The sequence below is a fragment of the Apus apus genome, chromosome 11 (assembly GCF_020740795.1).
Source record: "Apus apus isolate bApuApu2 chromosome 11, bApuApu2.pri.cur, whole genome shotgun sequence".
In the NCBI taxonomy this organism is placed as follows: Eukaryota; Metazoa; Chordata; class Aves; order Apodiformes; family Apodidae; genus Apus; species Apus apus.
This window is the reverse complement of record NC_067292.1, coordinates 9,834,965-9,855,521: the sequence shown is the minus strand read 5'-3', so window position 1 is coordinate 9,855,521 and position 20,557 is coordinate 9,834,965. Positions and strand designations below refer to the sequence as shown.

At 43.3% G+C, this 20,557-nt stretch overlaps 1 protein-coding gene across 2 annotated transcripts in view; it reads left to right on the top strand.

The window, feature by feature from the left end:
• Positions 1–4,865: 4,865 nt before the first annotated feature.
• KCTD15 (potassium channel tetramerization domain containing 15) overlaps positions 4,866–20,557 on the top strand; it is a 40,579-nt gene continuing 24,887 nt past the window's right edge. Inside the window, exons 1-2 of one of the 2 annotated variants that reach the window (XM_051629464.1) lie at positions 4,866–4,982; positions 10,800–10,975. In XM_051629464.1, coding sequence (XP_051485424.1) covers positions 10,812–10,975 — 164 coding nt within the window. In that variant the 5' untranslated portion in view covers positions 4,866–4,982; positions 10,800–10,811. Of the gene's footprint in view, positions 4,983–5,215; positions 5,492–10,799; positions 10,976–20,557 lie in introns of those variants that run through there. The other variant, XM_051629463.1, reaches the window with a different exon arrangement.

The following is a 20,557-nucleotide window of genomic DNA, read 5'->3' as shown; positions in this document are numbered from 1 at the left end:
ATTTTACTTAATTAGCAAACCATAGGTCAAGTTCCTGTTCCAGGCAACTGGCTTGAAAACTTGCTTCAAATGGGAGATGTTCTTAATTCTTCCTTTTTATTATTCCTTATATGTCAACTGACTATAGTGAGTGTTGGGATTTCAAGGTGCTTAATACTTTCAGGTTTCTCACAAGAACAAAGCTTTCTGGCATCTCAACACATTTGTAACATCAGCCTTCCACACCTTCTGCTTCTCTCATTTTCAGTGACAGAAGCAATGGTGCTAGTCACAAGACCTGTGGCTGCCCACTCTGCATTCAGATGTGTTTCTCCCCAGTGCCTCTGCGGTCTAGGAGACAAGACTAAATGCAGTCAAATCCATGAAGCCTCACGGTAGGCAACAAAGTCACACAGGCTTTGCTGACTGAAGGTGCACTGAAGTCCAGCAACTACTTTTGATTCCTAATTCTCATTTGTCTTCTTCAAACATTTCATGAAATTATTAATGTTCTCTTATTTACTACTTTATCTTAAAATGCTCAGTAGAATATGGTGTGTTTTAGAGAGAAGGGCTGGCAGTTGGTGGATTCCTTCCTGCATTTTTTTTAGTTAGTGGGAATGTCAGTATCATCACCAGGAAGGTAGGATCAAGCCTCAGGTTAAGATACACAACATAAGAAGTTCTGCAGTCAGGCCCAAGCCTTAAGATAAGACACATAATATAAGGAAAAGAGTAAGGACCAGGACAGCATGAGGCCTGCAGCGTAAATTCATAAGAGGCCTTCGAGAACAATACCGAATAGAAGGTTTTGTTACTCTAATTCATATATGGAAGATGTCAATGTTACTTTTCAGTTCATTATACTTTCTTCTACACAGTCTATAAATTCAAATCTGATAATTTCAAAATAAATTTGGAACAACATTCTGATAGGAAATTTATATTTTTTCAAACCTGCATCTTTTCACTATCTAGTAATTCTCTGTCCACAATTTGTTATTTTTTGAAAACACAAAACAATGGAAAAAAAGAGCTGGGGTTCTTTATGGACTTCTCTTTCACATTGTCCTAAGAGTGTCAATAAACTTTTTACCTGTTTATTGAAAAAAAATGGAAGCAAACTATGGAATAATTAGATTTAAAAACAGGTTACAGAAAGGTTCTCTTCAATGCCATTTTTAAGCACCTGCACAGAACTGCTGGTAATAAAAAAAAATCTAAAGTATTTATTTTGAAGTATTTAGTATCTTAATAAACATATGCTGGGCATTTCACCAAGTACTATTAAAAACCCCTATGATAAGTTATAGCTTATCACTTTTAATTATGATATCCTGCAACTAAGCTCAGGAATCTTCTGTTATAAATTTTGTATTCTTTTACAGGAAGGATAATAGAGTTATTGAAAAAATTAGTTATGTTCAGTTCTAACAGCATTTCTTCTTTTTTGTTTACTACATACTATTTAATATTTTCCTTTGTACACTTCTTAATAGTTGAGCTTTAAGAGAAACTCTTAAAAACAACATTAGAACTCAAAATACAGTGGAAGATTTTATTTTCAGGGTCACTAGTAGCATAGTGAGATTTGTCTCTTAAACAATGACACTTAGTATCTCTGTAGTTCTATGAATACTTTTGAAGTGTCATATTAAAACCAATCTCTTGGCCTTCAGGCAAAGAGAAGCAATTAGTCTTGGAGTTGTGAATAAATAAAAATCCATTTATATACCCGTCCTTGACACGTACCTTGCAAATCTTAGAAACTTCATCTAGTGGGAAAAGAAACGTTAAATCATGAACACCAATTCTAAATCATATTGCAATGTTGCTTCCGAAAAAGGTTTAGTTTATATCAATCTTCTAAGTATTAATTCATATGTATATATTCATGCATATTGCAAGACAACAACAGAAAGGCATTCACACACTTGAATGAGAAGAAAGAAATGAGGGAGTGCATGTAGAACTGTGACACACCTTTCTTACCCTCAACATCAACAGAGGCAGGAAGAAACTCCAAGCTCTCAAGTACATTGTCCTTTTCTTAGGCACCATAAAAAAAATCCTGCACAAGTTATGTACCATGCACATGCCTTTTCATCCCGAGAGCTACCGTGTCTTTGCTTTAATCTGCAAACAAACCAACCAAATCTTTATTAGCCATGCATCCCATTTGCATGCAGCACAATTAAATGATACCTGTCCCAAATGTGTTGGGATGAGACAGAAAAAAACCTTCTACTTGTTCAGTGCAATATTTGTAGATCTTCTCTTTCCTCTTTACTGTGCCTCAGTGCAGAAACATCCTATTTTTACGATGCTGTTTGAGATTCTTGTATTTATTTTTCATTTAGCAGTTAGGAATTCACAGAGGAAGTAAAAATTAGGATGTCAAGTCATCCCAAATAGTCCATCTGCATCCCTGCGGAAAAGCTGAGTGAAACTCAGGCTGCACGACAGGTCACCGAGTCTCGGTGGAGCTCGCGTTCCCCACATGCACTTGTTGAGCAGAGTGTGGGGGAAATGAGACTACTTAGGCTACAGCCTTGTCCGATGATCAGGTGAAGCCACTGTTTGGGGACACACTTGTGTTTGTAGGCTGTTTTAGAATAAAATCAACCCCTTTTTGCTGAAGTCTCACAGGCAGAGAATCCCAGCGCAGAGGCCAGCGGTGTGATGGTGACCCTAGTGCGGGATCGCACCTGGGCCGATGGGATGGTCAAGGAAAACAAATTTTAGTCTGTTCGGGATGCAAATCTCTCTGCTGACCTAGTTCTCATTCTCCTTTTCATTTCAGAAGCTCAGCTAAAAATCCATAAATTAAGGAAATTAACTGATGGAGCCTCCGGCATCTTTGTAAGCTATTTAAATCTTTAAATTTACAACATCTTCTGCATATATCAAGTAATTGAACTAACTGCAGGGATGTAACTTTAATGAGAAAATTTCCCTCTTCTCCTGTAGTTTGTACTCTTAAAAAAAAATAATAATAATTAAAAAAACCTTTTTTTTTTTTAAAAAAAAAAGCTTCCCTTAGGAGAAAAGTTTCTGTTTATTCCTTCCACGGAAAGGAACTTTAAAAAAACCCACTCCTCAGTTCTAGGGGTTCCTGCCTGTCATCCTCCCTTGGTTCCTGGCGGGGCGCAGGGGGCCCAGGCCGCGCCGTGCGGAGGGGCGCGCGGGGGCGCGGAGGGGAGCGCGGGCGCGGAGCGCAGCCCCTCCCGCGCGCCGCCGGCCTGACCTTTCCGGCAGCCGCGTTGCATAACTCGCCGCGCGGCCGCGCCGGGCACTAGTGGGCGCTGCAGCCCCGCGAGCCGCCGGGCCGGAGGCTCGACGCCCTTCCGCGGGCGCGGGAGATTGCGGGACTCCCTCAGCCCCGAGCGCGGGGCGCGGAAGGCCGCCAAGCACCGAGCCTCCACCGCGGGGCCGCCCACCGGCTGCGGCGCGCTAGAGCGCGGAGCGGACCTGCAATCCCCCGCCAAACTTCTTCCGCGGGGACCAGCGCATACCCCGCGGGGGCTTGCGAAAACGTGCAGGCATCGGCAGACCTGCATCTTTGGCTGAAAGCTGAGGAAGGGCTTTGCTCTCTCTTTCCCTTCCTCCCCCCCCCTCTTTTTTTTTTTTTTTTTTTTTTTTTTGAGGAGGGGGTTCCCTGCCGGGCCTCCCCTGGCGCGCGGGTCGGGTGCGGAGCGCGCCCGCGGAGCCGCCCGCGGAGCTCCGCGCCATCGCGCCGCGCGTTCTAATTGAAATGGCGCTTTTGGCCGGGGGCGGGCTGCCAGGGCGCTCCGCAATAGCACAATGCATGTCGATAGACGTCATTTGGTTTTAATGGCCTACAGGAAATTTGGCGTTTACAATGCGATACATTAGCAAAGGGTGAAAGGGAGGGGGAGGCAGGATGGATGGATGCATGGGAATAACTGCAGCCCCCCGTTCCGCCTCCGAGACCCCCCGTCCGCACCCCGGCGGCACTGGGTGCTGCGGGGGAAGCGGGGGGAGGTGTCGGTGCTATTTTTTAATTATTTATTTTTGAACTTGATCTAGTTTATCAACAAGTGCAGAGTGGGTGCTACCCTAATTGTAACAGAGGAGTCAAGAGATGTGAGAAACGTGCCCTGTGTTACTTATTTGGGAGCTGAAAATTTATGCCTAGTTGAAAATGCCTGGGGAAATATTACATCAGACCAAATGACAATGATTAAAATCAGCTTTTTCCCCCCGTCGTCCCCCCCACCTCTTTTCCTCCTTCTTTTCAGTAAGTCTGTTGAAGGACGTGACAGTGGCCTGATCCTCCCCAACACCGAACCGTTATCCCCCGGCCGGGCCGGGCCGGGCTACGCGGGCCTCCGCGGGGCAGCGCGGGGCTCCCGCCCCGACCGCGCCGCGCCGCACGGAGGGGCTCTGCGGGCGGCGGCGCCGGGGGCGCGGGCTGGGGCGCCTGCCGCCTTCCCAGCCTTATTTCATTTTCAAGGGTTGTATTTTATTTTATTCGGGGGGGTGTGTGTGGGGGGAGAATAAATCTGGAGACCTTCACCAAAAGGAGGGAAAAATATCCAATTTTCATCGCAAAATTAGCTAGGGCGAGAGCAAAGGGCTGAGCTAATTGTAGCCTAATCCTCTGCCCTGCAGGCGTTTGCAAAGCCCTGAGCAAGAATTCGCTTTTTTTCCTCCTCTTCTCCCTTCCCTCTGTTATTTAGAGACGGGATTATTGCCTTTCTTCTCATAACAGCCTCGGCAGTTTCATTTAAAGGCTTTTTTTTTTCCCCCTCACACACACACACATCCACACACACACAAAATAAATAGAAAAAGAAGCAGCAAAAAACAGAGAGGGGGTTGAGAGAGGAGAGGGAGAGAAGCTTTAAAAATAATAATAATCACAGCAGGATCTGCGAAGCAAAGATAGTAATAAAAGCAAAAAAACTGAGCCCATCCACACACAAACCCAGCAGAGCCCGCAGCCAAGGGGGGGCTCGCAGATCTCTTCTGTGCTCAAGGTAAGGAAAAAGGGAAGCGGCGGCGGCGGCTCCCGCGGCCGCCTGTGCCGGGGCCGGAGCGCGCAGTGCGCGCCGCGCCAGCTTTGCCCCGCATGGCATCGCATCGCGCTGCACCGCGCCGCGCGGCACGCTCGCGCCTTCGCTTGCTCTCTCCCCCCCTTTTTTTTTTTTTTTCCTTTTTTTTTTTTTTTTTGGAAAGTGCCTCTTCTTCAAACTAACTCGGCTCTTGGCTCCGGAGGAGAAGCGGCGGAGGGGTGTTTTCTTTAAAGCTACAGGACCCATTTGCAGCAGCCCCGCTTTGATAGCGCTGTGTGTGTGTGAGTGAGTGTGTGTGTGCGCGCGTGTGTGTATGTTTTGTTTTGCTCCGCTCCAGCATGGGCAGCGCCGGCGGAGCCCCGCGGCCCGGGGTGCCCGCGCTCCCGCTCCCGCTGCCGCCCCGGCCCCGGCTCTGAAGACGGCCAAGCCCCAGCGCGGCGGAGGCAGCGCGGTTCGCTCCGCGCTCTCGCATGGTACACGCGGAGCCGCGGCCGCGCCGCGCCGCGGGGGTCGGGCGGGCGGGGTGCGCGGCGCGGGGGTGCGCGGGCCGGGGCGCGGGGGCTGGCGGCGGGGCGGCTCGGCACAAAGGGAAGGCGGGCGACAATGGGGAGCGCCGCGTATGGAAAACACGGGCGGGCTGTGAATGAAACTCTGGCGCCAGTGAGAGTGGAAGGCTTGGTTTGGGGTAGACTTCAAACCACTCTAGGCTATAGTTTGCATTTCTGTTCCTGCATGCGATGTGGCACACTTCTGCAAAATTAATACATTAGCCTGGCTAATGCTCACCACCATTGGCTGCACAGAAAATGTGCAGGATCGGGGATTCGGGGTTGGCTTATTTTTCCCCTTGCATTCATCTAAGACATCTCCTTTCTTGTTATGTGGGAATAAGTAAAGGACGCCATGTTGTGCCTTTTTTTTTTTTTTTTTTTTGGTTGAATTTTACCTTCGGGCGTACAGTGTGTTTTAAAAGAAAAAGGCAGAAGTTAAGTGACCGGGTACGTTGCTTGCTGGTGATTTCCCTGACCATCAGTAGGGAAAGGCATTTGGGTGACGTGAAACTTGCAGTACTAAATAGACTGAAGACTACCAGAGATAGGCGGGTTGCGGGGGGGGGGGGTGGGGGGGAGTTGGGGGAAGGAGGAAGCCTTTTTTTTTTTTTTTTTTTCGGTAACCAAAGCTCCAGAGGGAGCTCCCCCCCTCTCCTGTAAAAGTTTTGGGCACAATCTCCTCTGTCACTCGGTCCAGTGTTCAGTGAAGCAGCGTGGAGGAGGTGTGTGCAAATGTTTACGGACTTTTAATTTTGGAGCCATCGAGCCCAGGGATTGCAATCCCCCCTCCCCCCCGCCGCTTTGTCTTTAGGCTCGGTTCAAGGCTTAAGCAGTTGTCTCGAAGTGGCTCTGGAGGCAGACCCGAGCGGTCGCCGTCCCTGTTCATAGAGACAAAGGTAATTGCCAAGTCTGTAGTTGTGCCCCTCTGGCTGCACTAAACGCAGGCTGGGGAAACGCAGACGTTGCCATGAAGTCACGGGAGCGCCCGGGCAACTTCTGCAGCCGGTTATTGCCCCAGAGTGCTGGGGATGGGGCGGTCGGGAGGCAGCCGTCGGCGATTTTACCCCTAGGGCTCCCGTGGGTTTGGTGGTAAAGAAATAAAGGTTTGTGGGGAGGGAGAACAGCGTTCCCGAGAACCCAGACCAGGGACCAGCCGAGGAGCGGCGGCGGGTGCTGCTGCTACGGTGACCGCCGAGCTGGGGTCTTCCAGCCGGGGGGTCCTACAGCCGGACCCCCTCCGCCGGGCCGCGGCCCCGGCCTGCCCTACCTCGCTCCGGCTCTCCGGGAGATCCAGCTGCTTCATGGCAGGTCCTTAAACCTGCCGTTTTCATTTCTCGTCTTAAATGTGCATGAAGGAATTAAACTGCACGAGTGAATAACAGCATTAGTTTCAATTAATTTTTATCCTGGCAACAATAAACTTTAGAAACAAAGCGCTTTTACATCCTTAATTAGTCTTGCTTCCCATCTGTAGTCTTTTTAAGTGCCTGCTCCTTGATTTAACTTTGTCCCTCCTTCAGAGCCGCCTCCTTTTTCATTCTTTTCCCTTTTTTCTCTTTCTCCCTTCTAGACTGCTATCTGTTCCTTTCCTGCAACCTTTCACCTCCCTTGTCCCTATCTGTCTGCTCTGCGCAGTTTATTTCTACTGTATTTTCCCAACATCAACAGCAGTATTGGTTACCATGGCCCCGAGCTATGTGCAGAGGTGGGAAAGCTTCATCCGCCCAAAAGTTCTTACACTTTTGAAGTCTTTCTTTTAGTAGGATCTGAAATGTATCATCTAGAGTGTGTATTAAATGAACAGTATTCCTGAAGGCTTTAGAGCAAGAAAGGCAACACCCTGGAAAATTCTGCAGTCTTTCAGCATTCTCTGCCCTAGGGTTATAGCCCTGGGCACGGAGCTGAATGGAGCTCTTACAACTGCCTTCTGTTTACCTTTTATGGTTAAAATAACAGCTTAGCAAAGAAGCAACTTCATGGAGAAACGATTCAGTGAAATCATCTCAAGCTGTAGCAGCATAGCTAGTTTAATCACCCCTAGAGAGCTGAACAACTGTGAGCACAATGGGACACAAAATCATTTTGTGTGTAAATGAGCATGGCATTGTGATTATTTCACTTTGCATGGGCAAATAGTTTTTACAAGCAGTACTTACGCAGTTAGCTTAGAAAGGCAGAAAAAGATAAGCTGGCTCTGAAAGATCTTGGTGTGTAATGTTTGAAAAACTAAATATTCAGATAATTTGGGAAACGGGGTCTATTGATTTTGCCTTCAGCAGGTTCCTGTGTTACTTATTAGAGCAGGGTTATTGCCTGTGCCACTAGTTGGGATGCTGTATCCTGTTGTAGGCAACCAAAGAGCAAGGATTATTTTACATGGTTTAATAGATGAAGTTTGTTAGTGTTTCTGCGATATTCACCCTTAAGGAATTAATTTTCACATCAGTGTTAGAAAATATGTGCATAAAGACTTTCACTGGATAAATACATTTAGGATTTTGCTTTGTGCAAAAGATAAGTACATTACTCAGTGTGATGAATTTTATCTGTGTTTTACATGAAGAGGAAGGAGTCATTAGAAATAGGGTTATAGTACCTTAAGAAATAGAGGGTATTTATTTTTTTTTGAGCAATAGGAGTGTTTTCAGTGCCATTTATGTAGCGCTTAACAATTATGCCCCTTGATAATTTGCTCATATGAAAATGATTGAATTCCACAACTTCTAATGAAAACATAGGATTCATTTTTAAATACGAATCCTCTCCAACCAGGGGAAAAGCCTGTTTTAATTCCCTTTCTCCTCCCCTCCCCCAAAAAGCCAGTGGCACCCTCAATAAGTGTAAAAAGCTATAAAAGTTTGAGAACTATTTTAGCTTTCCAGTGATTTTCTATAATTAAGCGTTTCTCCAGCTCATGCTCTAGCTGAGAGATGCCAAAAGCAGAGGATTGTTCAAAAGGTCCCTCCAGTGAATAGTATAAATTAAATATCTACTGTGTGAGTATGGCCTCACTGAGAATCTCAGACTCTTTACAGATCAAGGAATTTACTCGTATACTAACATTAAACAAAATCCTAAGATAGCAGTAGTGTTTAAATATGCACAGATAGATTCAGATCACTTGATCTTTAGCTATCTGTGCATATTTAAAAATTGAAGTCTGTATTTCAAGACAAATGGTTAAATGTAAGACGCTTTTACAGAGGACTGGAAGTCCTTTGATTTCATTTGGAAATTGTAACAAGAGGTGCAGATGAGCCCTAATTAGGCACTTGTTTTGTGAAACTGCAGGAGATTTATTTCTAAGGCAGCTCTGTACCATACAAGGTCTGTACCTTTATCATTAGTGATAATAGTTGGGGTTTGAACAAAGACAGGGTTGACATTCAGCCTGGGTCTTCTGACCCTTTCATTTAAGTGAAGGAGTAGAGAGTGAACATGAGTTTACGGTGCTCTTTGGTAAGAAGAAAAAAACCCACCTTTGTCTGTGTTGGCAGACAGATGATGCACCAACGGATTAGTAAACACATTGCTAAAATACTGTAGGTACTTACAGACTAAGTTGTTTTTAAAAGTTAGTTCTTTATTTTATATGACATATTTACTGAAGATTGCCCACAACAGGCTCTTGTGGGAAACAAGAAAGCAACGTCTTCAGTCATGAAAGGATTCAATCACTTTCCTTGAAGGTGGTGCTGTAAAAATGTTAATGCCCAATTTTGCATCGGCTGACACAGAAGTCTTAGGACAGAGTTGGTATTTGCTTCGTGTTCAGTGCAGATGTCCATCCAGCCTCTGAAGAGAAAACGATGTGGATTCATAATGGGGTGATGTATTTCTGTGCTGTAGATACAGGAAATTCTTAGGAGATAACCAAGATGAAATACAGAAAATGGAGATGTTGTGATGACTTTGTGAAGCTGTCCAGATGTATTAAGACTTTTCAGTCCCTTTCTATATAGCTTAGAATGTTTTTACAATGAGTGTTGTTAATTGTATGTTCATTGAGTGGTGTAGCCAGGCATCTTGTGCAAAATACTGCTAATAGAAAGACAAGACCAGCTTTAGATTTCTAAGAAACACTGTCAAAGTAATGTGAGACAAATGGGAATTCACTTTGCAATGCTGCATGTAAAGTGCTTGTCAGATGTTAGGAAGAGCCTGGATGCTTGGTAGCATGCTTGCAGAACAAAATACCAAGAAAATTAGATTATATTCAGAAATGTCTTCAACTATAATGTTTTGCATATGTTGCTTTACCCATGAGAAGGAGAATGGATGGACATTTTCTTAAAGTTTTATAAAAGGTTTTTTTTCAGTTTGACATGTATGCCATCTATACCGATTTAACCAAAATCAGCTTTGAGACACGTTTCATGCAAAATTAGTTGTGGTTTTCTTACAGAAGAGAATTGAGGAATTTTCTTTTGCTGTGGTTGTCCTGCTAATTTTTAAGACAGTTCCATATTTTTTGCTTTGTATGTCAGGTGGAGATTTTTTTACTCAATTTAGAAATTTCACTAATTTTCAAATATTTTTAGGGCAGTAAACATTAGGTGGAGTTGAATTTGTAATTGATTGTAGTGATTGTAATGCATCCTGTCATAAAGCATCGGTCAGTTTATGTATATTCCTGTTTTCACTGCTTCCAGGTATTAATTGCTTTCACTTTGAAAGCTTATTAGTTCTTTATGTCTAATATTAAAGCTTAACTGAAAATTATCCATTTATTTTGCAGTTATTGAAGATAAACCAGAAAATTGATCTTAGTTTGATGTGAAATTTACTAAATGTATAAACTAAATGCCTTAGGTACTGAGGAAGTCACTAATTTAGAGGTGTCTCGTTACTGAGACAAACTTGCAAAAACCCCTGAATCCCAATTCACAAATTGGTTATTCGTTTGTCAGGGGATATTTCACATCTAACATATAAGCCCACGACCTTTAATTAGAATTTTGCAGTTTGTTTTATGCCCCTTGAGGCTGACACCTTGAAAATTTTTTTTCTTGATTTCTTATTGCTAATAAGCATCTTTCACTTCCCCTCTGGTACTTTGAAGAAAATGATGCAAATACACTTAATTACAGTGGTGGCAATAATTTGTTAGCTGAATATGTGATCAGGCAGATGCAAAAATGATCTGATTAGATCTGTGATCACGCTGTAAAGAAAGGTAACACACTGCTACATTTAAGAGAAACTGTTCTTTTTTGCCTTTCCTTTGCAGGAGGGAAGAAGCATGTCCCGTCTGTCTCTAACACGGTCCCCGGTTTCTCCTCTGGCTGCTCAAGGAATTCCTCTCCCAGCTCAACTCACCAAGTCAAACGCTCCCGTGCACATCGATGTAGGAGGACACATGTACACCAGCAGCCTGGCTACCTTGACAAAGTACCCAGACTCCAGGTAGGACCTTGGCATTTTCAGGCTTGCTGCCTGAGTCCTTTCATGGCATGGAAAGAGGCATGTACCTGTGAGGAATATTTCAATGCAAAATACGATTTATTATGTATTCGCTAGTTATGAATAATTCAGTTTCCGATTTATACAGTAACTTCACTGGGGTTCTACAGAAAAAAAAAGCCTGTAAAATTTATATATTATTTAGAGAGTCTATTCATTTTCTCTCTCAACATCTCCTGCACTCTGTCAGTACGTTTGAAGCACCTGTTGGCGTACTGCCCTAGATTATTTCCAACTGCACAAAGCAACTTCTTTCCTTCAGATTTAGGGGAAAAAAAATAAAATCCTTTTTTTCTTCCTTTAAGAAAACAGGACAGCTCTGTTACATTGGGTTAATTGATGCTCCTGTCAGCTAGCCAAAACCCTAACCTCAGTGGCAGTGGTGTATTTCCATAATGGATAGATTTTTTTTTTTGTGTATGATAACCAGCATAAAGCTCTAGTTTCATTTGAAGATTTTTCCTTTAAAAGAACTAGGGATTTTTGCACAGATTGGGCAGGTTCCCAAGCAATAAATGACATTTATGGAGACACCTTGAAATGCCTCTGATGTCATAAAGCATATGGCTGTGATTTCATTCCAAGAAGAGGGAGCTGCTGAAATTCTCTATGGAAATTAAACAATTATTACAATACCTATATTTTATGCCTAAGCCAAAACAATATGATTTTTCTGGACAGTGTCTGTTTAATGATGTCTGTGTGGTACTTCTTCAATCATAGAGAGGAAGGCTCTTCAGTGGGGAGAGGTTTATAACAGAGAAGCGGACAAATGCTTCATAGTATAAAAAAAGAGAGAAAATTCAGCAGTTGTAATGGAGTAGCACATCTGTTTCCACATTTTAAAATATCACTGCTAAGACATTTTTAAAAATATGTCCCATATCAGACTTATTTAATAAAAACTTCAATGATGGAACCTTAGTGAGAATATAGATAAATTCACAGATTTTATTTAAAGAGAAGAGACTACTGATCTAAAGCGCTTTTTGTTCCCCTGTTTGCTAAATAATGAAAGTGCCTTTCCTCATGTTTTGGACTTTGTTTATGCTACAAGTACGAAACTGTGACTGATCAGAGCTCATGTGCAGCCTGATGTTTTGCTGTGTGTTGTCTTACATTTGTATTGCTGTGTTATCTCAGGAGGCTTGAATGCTTTTTCAGCTGCTGAAACTTCAGTTCTCACTGGAGTAATCACTTACAGGACAAGACCTGTACATCAGAAAGACTGAATAGTAAGCATGTATGTTTTTGCAGCAAAAGATAACCCTTCTCCAGCATCCCAAGTAGGACAGGTTGCTACATACATTGTGAAGCTGGATGGAGGGTACACCTTCGTATTTTTTAATTTTTTATATTTGCTTTTCTGCAGTGCTGCATAGCAGACTTGGTTGGTTACCCCCCCACTGAGTCTGGCCTGCTCTCATTCCTGGTTAAGGCAAAGTACCTGCAGTTATTTCAGTGAGGATGGTTGGAGCTCCTGATGGTGCTTCACTGTCCTGGTGTGTATCTTCCATACAGTACAGACCATCTTTGCAGTGGCCTGGCTGAGAGAGGAATCCTGGGTCTTTTACAGGTGCAGGAAGAAAGAGATAGCTTTTCTGAGCGAGACATCTGGAAATAATGCCAGAGCACTGGTAGCTTGTGCTTGGAAATAATGTGCATGGCCATATATAGAGGCATGGCCATACTCATCTGTGTGCAGAGCTTTCTGGATTATTTTGGACAGCATATTGAACTCTTGGTATGAGCATGAGCTTAAAAGCTTCAAATCTAAGAAATGAAACAAATTCGTGGATTGTATTTCAGCAAAAAATGTAAACATATGCTGAAATACTTTACTAAATCTTAGACCCAGTCACATAAAATACAGTTTGAACTCACTAAAGTTGCAAGCTGTGGGAAGAAGCTTCCTGTTCATGTTAAGACCTCTACTTCTTTCTCTGCTTCAAAATCCTAAGTAGGCTTTAACATACAGTATGTACTGTATATGTATGCTTAAGGACACATAACAATTGTAAGCATGTGTATAAATGCATGCACAGAGATAACACATACTAATGGAAAACAGAAAAAAAAAAAAATCATGTTTATCCTTCTATAGTATTTTGAGGAGGCCAAATCTTGTTAGGTCTGAACAAACTTATTCACATTCACTTCAGTGGGAGGGAAGAGCTCCCAGCAGCTTGCCAGATCAGGCCCAGCAGGAGCAAGTATAGGTATGACCAGTTCCTGCCTATACCTGCTCTCCAGTCACCCCTCTGGTATGATATAAATTATACCTGACAGCAGGCAGCGTGATACATTTCTTATTGTAATTTGTTAGGATTGACTGTGCTTAGCCCACTCGGCTAGCTCTGCTTGGCTGTTCCCAAGTTATGTGGTTGGCTTTAATTTGAGGAGAGAAAGGACCCAATTCTGAAAATGTTATGTGAGTGAATGGCTGGTGATGTGAAGCTGGAGGCCAGTCCTTGCATTTCAGTGATCCCAGAGTTGTTTCAAAGCAACTTTGACAAAGTCTTTGATGTTGTTTGTATTAGTGCAGCTGCTGCAAGAAGAGCATTTGTCCACTAATTAAATTTGCATAAGTAAAGGGTGCCAGATTAGGCATTAAAAATGCCCTCTTTCCAGTACATTTCTATGTGCTACATAAATTCTCTCATCTAGAAAAGAGAAAACTTGAGCAGTGCACAACTGGTGTGACAAAGGAGAATAAGGCTAAACAGCCACTGTCTAAAATGGTTTCTAAACCACTCACACCTTATGTATTACTCTTACACACCTGTCCAGGTGTGGTTTTTTTTTTTAATGAAACACTATACGAGAAAGAAAGCTGGCTTTTCAGAGGATGAAAGGGAAGGGAGATGAGATCTAGAAGAAATTGGGTTCAAAATAGCATAATGATGGTGGTCACGGAAATTATCTCAGAAATAATATTATTAATCCCTTCTGTAGCTACTTGAGGCTGCTTTCTGTGCATATGCAAAATTGCCATTGAAGTTAAGAAGCTTGGGAGGTACAAGGAGGTTGATGTTGTCTTACCTGGATCTGAGGCTCAATTTCAATAGTTTATTTTCAGCAAGTTCTCCCATCAAAACTCCAAACTCTGGTAGTTGTGAGTTACAGGTAGGAAGAAGAAAAACTATTGAATTCAGTCTAGGAACAATTACCATCATCATCTTGCTTCTAAAGTAACTGGTTAAGTAGACACATTATTCATCTTTTAGAGCATTTCCTCTAGAAATTCCATTCATTATTTTACCCAGAGGACCTCTAAAGCAGTCCCTTCACACACTGACACTTGAATATGGATTTATACGACAGATTGTAAAGGCTGCAAAGGCTCTAGCACATTCATAAAGTGAGTTGCAAATTTTATTTATCCAAGGGAGTGAGACAATTCTTACATTTAAAAAACAACCCCAACCCAAAACTTCAAGCTCCTAATGCGCAGTCAGGAATACACAAAGGCTTTGCCAGATCCTCGAGTCTTACTCCCAAGGAGAAAAGACTTCTTTACAGTGAGGGTGACAGAGCACTGGAACAGGCTGCCCAGGGAGGGTGTGGAGTCCCCTTCTCTGGAGATAATCAGAACCCACCTGGATGCAGTCCTGAGTAATGTGCTCTGGGCGATCCTGCTTTAGCAGGGGAGTTGGACTGGATGATCTCTAGAGGTCCTTTCCAACTGTGACAATTCTGTGATTTTGTGATCTTTGTGGCAGACGTCTCATTAACTTCAAGTGGAAAAAAAGTTCCAAATCCTGGTATATCACAGCAAGCCTCAGCTTCTTGATTTCCCTGGAAATTTTGATATCACTTTGAATTCCTGTTAGAAACCAGAACAAGATTTTTCATCAGAAGCCTGTCCTTTCTGCAGCTTTGAATAGTTTTTTAACTGAGAGAATTGCTGGGAGCTCTTTGTGGGTTGTTCTGCTATAAAAGGTAAATAAATTTACATTACATTCTTAATTAATATTTGTTGTATAACCCTCTATTAAAGATAAGTATGTTATTTTGTCCAAAATGCTCATAATTTCCATGGCGTTAGTCATGTGACAAAAGCAAGCAGGGATAATTAACTGTTTAGGTGGGAATGGTGTGGATGCACAGAGCCCAGGGAACCACCCCCTGACAGTTTGTAGCACACTGTGTTTGGGATGTCTCTGCTCCCAGCCTTACTTCTTCAGGAAAAGGGAGCTTTTTGGCTCCATGGCCCAAGCCATGCTGAGCCAGTACTCACACAGTGCATGCCCTGATCTCAGCTTTTGGGGAACCTGGGTTTTACGAGCCCCTTCTCTGGAGGCTCTGTCCTGCAAAGAAAACCAGCACAGGCTTTATTTAATGACCTTAGCTGTTACAAGACATAGTCAAGTTTTCCAGGCCTATCCCTGTCTCACTTTCCTCTGAACACATGACTTTTTTTGTGATTTACAAACAAGTCCCCTAAAGCATGTCTTCTCTGAATATTTCTTGTCAATACTGTCATTCTTGTATAGACCCACCATCAGACAAGGTCTCCTACCAAGCATGACCTTATGATTCTAGCTACTCTGGCAGTATCTGTAGTTTTTCAATTCCATTACCTTTTCCTCCAGCACCTCCATCTCTCTGGTTGCTGGAGTTCACTGACACCTGAGATCATCTGCTTCTCCCCTCTTTTCTGCAGCCACACCAGGCTGGACTGAGTTTGGGGGAATGCTCTTCTCCAAGTTTTAGGACCCTCCTGTTGTTGCCAACAGACATGATTGCTGACCCTATATAGCCAGAGAGAGTGGTTTCATAAGCTCAAACTCCTCTGCTGCCAAGAGCTACAAGACTGATTTTCCACATTATCTTTTATACTAAGGAGTCCATACTGGGTCCTGCTCTGCACTTTAGAGGAAGCAGGGAAATTCTTAATTTCGGTATGTTTAGGGTATATAATTCTCCAGACTTGGCATACCTGAGAACATCTTACGTTTCTCACTCATGTAGGATCAATGTATATATCACCCAAAAGGCAAAGAGTGTCTGAGTTGGAGCCAGCAGCCCACGTTCAGGCAAAGTGCTACAAAATATGTCTGCATGTGAGCTGCAGCGCAAAGCTTATTAATTTTAATAGGTATTGTGAACTTAAACCATACACAGACTTTAAAGCAAAACACCTGAAGAGGCAGGAGCAAGTGTTTTCCCTGCTTGTTACAAAAGCTGAGAGACGCAGGTTACAGGCAGGGTGCACAAGCACTGCGCACACAAACCAAAGCTGCACACCAGTGTGGCAGCTCTGCAGAGCAGGGTGAGCCTGCCAGGGTTCCCCGGGGCTCTGCTGATGGTTAAGGCAGTCAGGTGTGTGCTGCAGATGAGAACAAGTAAAGGAGCTGAAAACCAGAGGTTTTAGTTATATGCAGTGCCTTTTCTCAATTAATGTAAGAATTTTCATGCAGGTTAAAATGATTTTCAGTTTCATTGCATGCACCTGCAATTTAGAGATAAATAGTTTGAGTTGTTCTTATTTGATTGTTGACCAAGCAAATCTCTCTTTGGTTTCCAAGGGAATTTTGACCAGCAGAACCCTAAGGAAACCACCCTTAAAAAGTACTTTTCCCCTTCCCGTCCTCTTGTCTCGCCCCAGTCTGCCTGTGGATGTTGCACTTACCAGAGTGGGAACTGGAGTAAGCGAATGAACTCCTCTAATTGCCAGGCTGCTGAATCAGATAGTGTAAAATGAACCAGTCTTTCCTCATCTGCAAAGCCAAGTATTGCTGTTTTGTACAGGTGCTACGTGGCTGAGGTCACTCAACTCCACACGGGGCTTTGATAAGCTCTGGGAAAGGTGTGAAGTGTTCGTCCCTGTTGGCAGATGTGCGTTGCTGCTGGGATGCATCCTGCACAGCTCCCAGGCAGTGTCCAGGGCAGAGCACAGTGGGTGGAGGGGAGGAACCATTTCTTCTTGCAGACAGACTGGCCAGAGCTGTGATGGCAGGAGTTACACCAGTCCCAGGTATGTGAGCGCCAGGGTATGACCTGTTCCAGAGGAGGGGCACATGGCTTGGCCTCTATGGAAAATAAAAATAATCTGTAACACGGATGTAATTACAGCTGGGAATGATACTGGTCTCTAGCTTTTGTTAATGGTAAAAAGTCCTGGATTCAGGGTCTTGCTTCATGGGTCAGCCCATGAAAGCACACCATGATAGCAGATTTTCCCACATTACCTAGGCTTGTTGTTGTACTGCTGGAGTGGTGGCTTTGATGGTAAAGGAGAATAGTCCCTGTGACCCTAAGCCTTCACTCCAGTGACTTGCTGAGATGGCAGGGAAGAAATTAATATGGAAACCAATGCTTCAGACCTGTCTGTGTCTGCCTCTCCAGGTTCTCCCACTAACTGGCATGTAGGGAGCCACAACAGCTGAGCTGTCTGTGGTGATAAAGATGTTTACTCCTTACTGGACTTCATAACCGCTACCTTGCCCAGCACAGCCGCTGCCCGGGGACTGCCCACAGGCTCTGGGGAAGAAAGCGGAGTTGACCCTTTGGGAGTAAAAATCTTACTGTAATTGGGTGCTGAGACTGGGCCTTGTAGATGAATTATTTGTGTGTTTACTTGGAATATTTGATTAAATGTACAAGAAAATACTGCCTAGCTAGTCTCTGATGAACACTTCTTTGGAAATTATTGTTTCTCTGTAAATATTTGCAGTTTGGATTGTGTGGAGTTCTTCGCATAAATGGATATTACAGTATCTAGGAAGGGGCAGACCAAGCTAGCTGTGGAGAGGAGAAAATTGAAAATCAGCAAATAAAATTATGGCTGCAGTGTTATGCCTGGCACAGGCTGTTAAAAAAAACAACTGAATTTGAGAAAATCTCACATTCCTATCCAGATACTAGCTTATTCAGCTCAGCTACTCAAAAGGAAGAATAAGAATTGCCATGCAGCCTGGCTGTGGTCAGGAGGGATGTCACTTTCAGTCTCCGAGAGGAGTCCAGAAGGTGAACACAGAACAGTGTCTCCAGCACCTTCTGCATAAAACCCAGCTGACCTTGTCTCATTTTCTGCTCTCCCTTTATTTTTCTGCAATGATAACAGGACTTCAGCTGAGTGACACTTAGCACATTATTAATTCCCACCCTTCCTGCTTACAACAGGTTGAGAACTAGTCTGGTTTAGTAAAACTGACAAAGAGAAACCTGCTGACTAGGAGACCAAAAATTCAACTTTTTTCTTTTTTAGTTTAGCAATCTATATTTAGAGCAGTTTGTGAGGTTAGTTGGTCAAGTACTTTGTAATTTCTTTCATTGCTACTGTTGCTTGCCACTCACCTGACAGAACACTGCACCTGTGCTCAGGTTCATAGTTCAGCTGTAGCAGCTTTACACTTACAGCAAAGGGGAATCTCCTTTATTGATTGCTTCTTCACGTGCTTTACATCCAGCTCCCTCATCACATGGAGAAGAGTCATGTAAAGATGTAGATTCAGTAGCTTTGTACTGGAAATAGTGTCCTGAGATCACAGCTAATCTCCATACCAGTCTTTTGATTTATAAATTTCTGCTTTATAAGACTGCAATGACTAGTAGACCTGGTCTGCTGTGGGCGATATTTCATGAACTACTTAGGAAGTTTATAAAACAGACTCCCTAAATTATGAAGCAAGGGGCTATCTGTTTTGTAAGGAACACGTTATGAAATGAATTTGTCTCTAGGCCTAACTTAATTATTTTAATGATCCCACTGATGGTTGTTGTAGGTGTTGTTCTGTGTATACATTGTGACCTACGTGCTTGTGATCATTTATGAAATCTTAAGATTTTAAAAATACATTGGACCTTATTAATTCTTTGCCTGCTTTCACTGAAATAAACAGTGGTTTGGGTATTGGTACATTGGGCCAAATCTTTCTTCCAGTGAAGTCAACAAGAGTTCTACCATAAGCTTAAATGGAAGCAAAATAAGCCCTATTCTTTTAGAAAACTGTTCTAATAATAAACCTGGCCAAAATAATCCCTTGTGTAAACCTGTTGACTTCTGTGGAGTTACACCAGGGATGCATACTGATGTGATGTGTGGAGAGGAGTTATGAGAACCTGTACATTGCAGTGAGATGCTTCTGCTGGGTATCCATAGTGCTCAATCTCAAAAATGTCTGAAGGTTAAAACCAACAAGCACACGAAGACAAAGCATCATGCACTTAAGTGAGTGCGCATGTACCTTTCCTGGTCAGACGGCCTTCCCAAAGAGATGACTCCACTACTTTTGAAGGAGTTACTCCAAATTTGTACCTATATAACTCAAATCAGAATCTATTAATGGGTTAATAAAATCTTTAAGAACAAAGTGTGAATTTAAATAGAAATATGCAGGCATGCAAACACAGTATTCATATGTGAAAACAAGGGCGGCTAGATCTCTGGAGCAGAGTAACAAGATGGCATGAAGGATGCCAAGCTGCAGCTGACACAGGTTGTTCCCCATGCAGCTGCTAGCCACATTGGCTTTGCCAACTTTCTCAGTTAAATGAAATGTAATAAATTGATGAGTATACTTAGTCCTTGCAGCACATCAGCTTGTTCCCTTGTGCTGTCCTGACATTAAATGTATATTCTCCTGGCTGAAACAGGTAAGTATTGTCAACGACTCTCATCCCTGCTATAACTCCATTGATACGGTGTTATACCAGGTTGCTGGCTCTCCTAACCCAGTTTGATAGCTGGGAGAAGCTGCAGAGCTGGAATTAAATTCCAGAGTTATAAACTTGTATCTCTGTGCTCTGTTCACCAAACCGCCTATTCCTTCACCTGCTGTGATTAGCATGTACTTCAGTCTTCCTCTGCTCAAAAAAAGAAATGACACCTGTAAACATTTTAGAGGGGTTTTTTTTGTTTTGTTTTACCTGATTTACTCTCAGCTGAAACCCTGCCAGGCAGGAGGGCTGTTAGCTTCGCATGGGTGCAGGATTGCATTCCTTATTGATGTAGTCACTGAGATGGCTGTCTCCCTGTCAGAGCTGAGCACCAGGACAGATAGGCTGAGCAGAAGTATTCTGGTGTTCACCTGTACTGTGTTGATTTCACTCTGCTGCAGTATGGTATGCATTCAAAGGCTAAAATTGATGCTTTTTTATCTGCTGAGGACCACATAGAGCAAACCTGAAAGGAGTCCTGCACGTGGATGCTGGGAAGCTCTTATACAGCATTTGCACCGTTGCTCTTGGTCAGACTCAGAAGGGATCAGTTGGAAAGCATTGGAAGCAGATTTGCACCGTAAAGCTGAAACGCTGAAGGAATCCCAGTCCAAAGGGCAGGCTCCCGTTACGCCTCTCTCCTAATGGAGTGCAGATGCTACCAGTGCTGCAGGTAATCTGTTTAGATCTGGTAGATGCTTTTGCAGCAGCAAACCTCTCTCTTTTGAGAAAGCTGACAGTGAAAACCAGGGACTCTTTTAATCTCTTTGGTGTCATACTTTGTTATGCCAACAAGTTGTACCAGTACAACCTAGACCAGAGGCTGAGGCTTTGGCATTTGGGGAACAAAGTGTGCCGTCC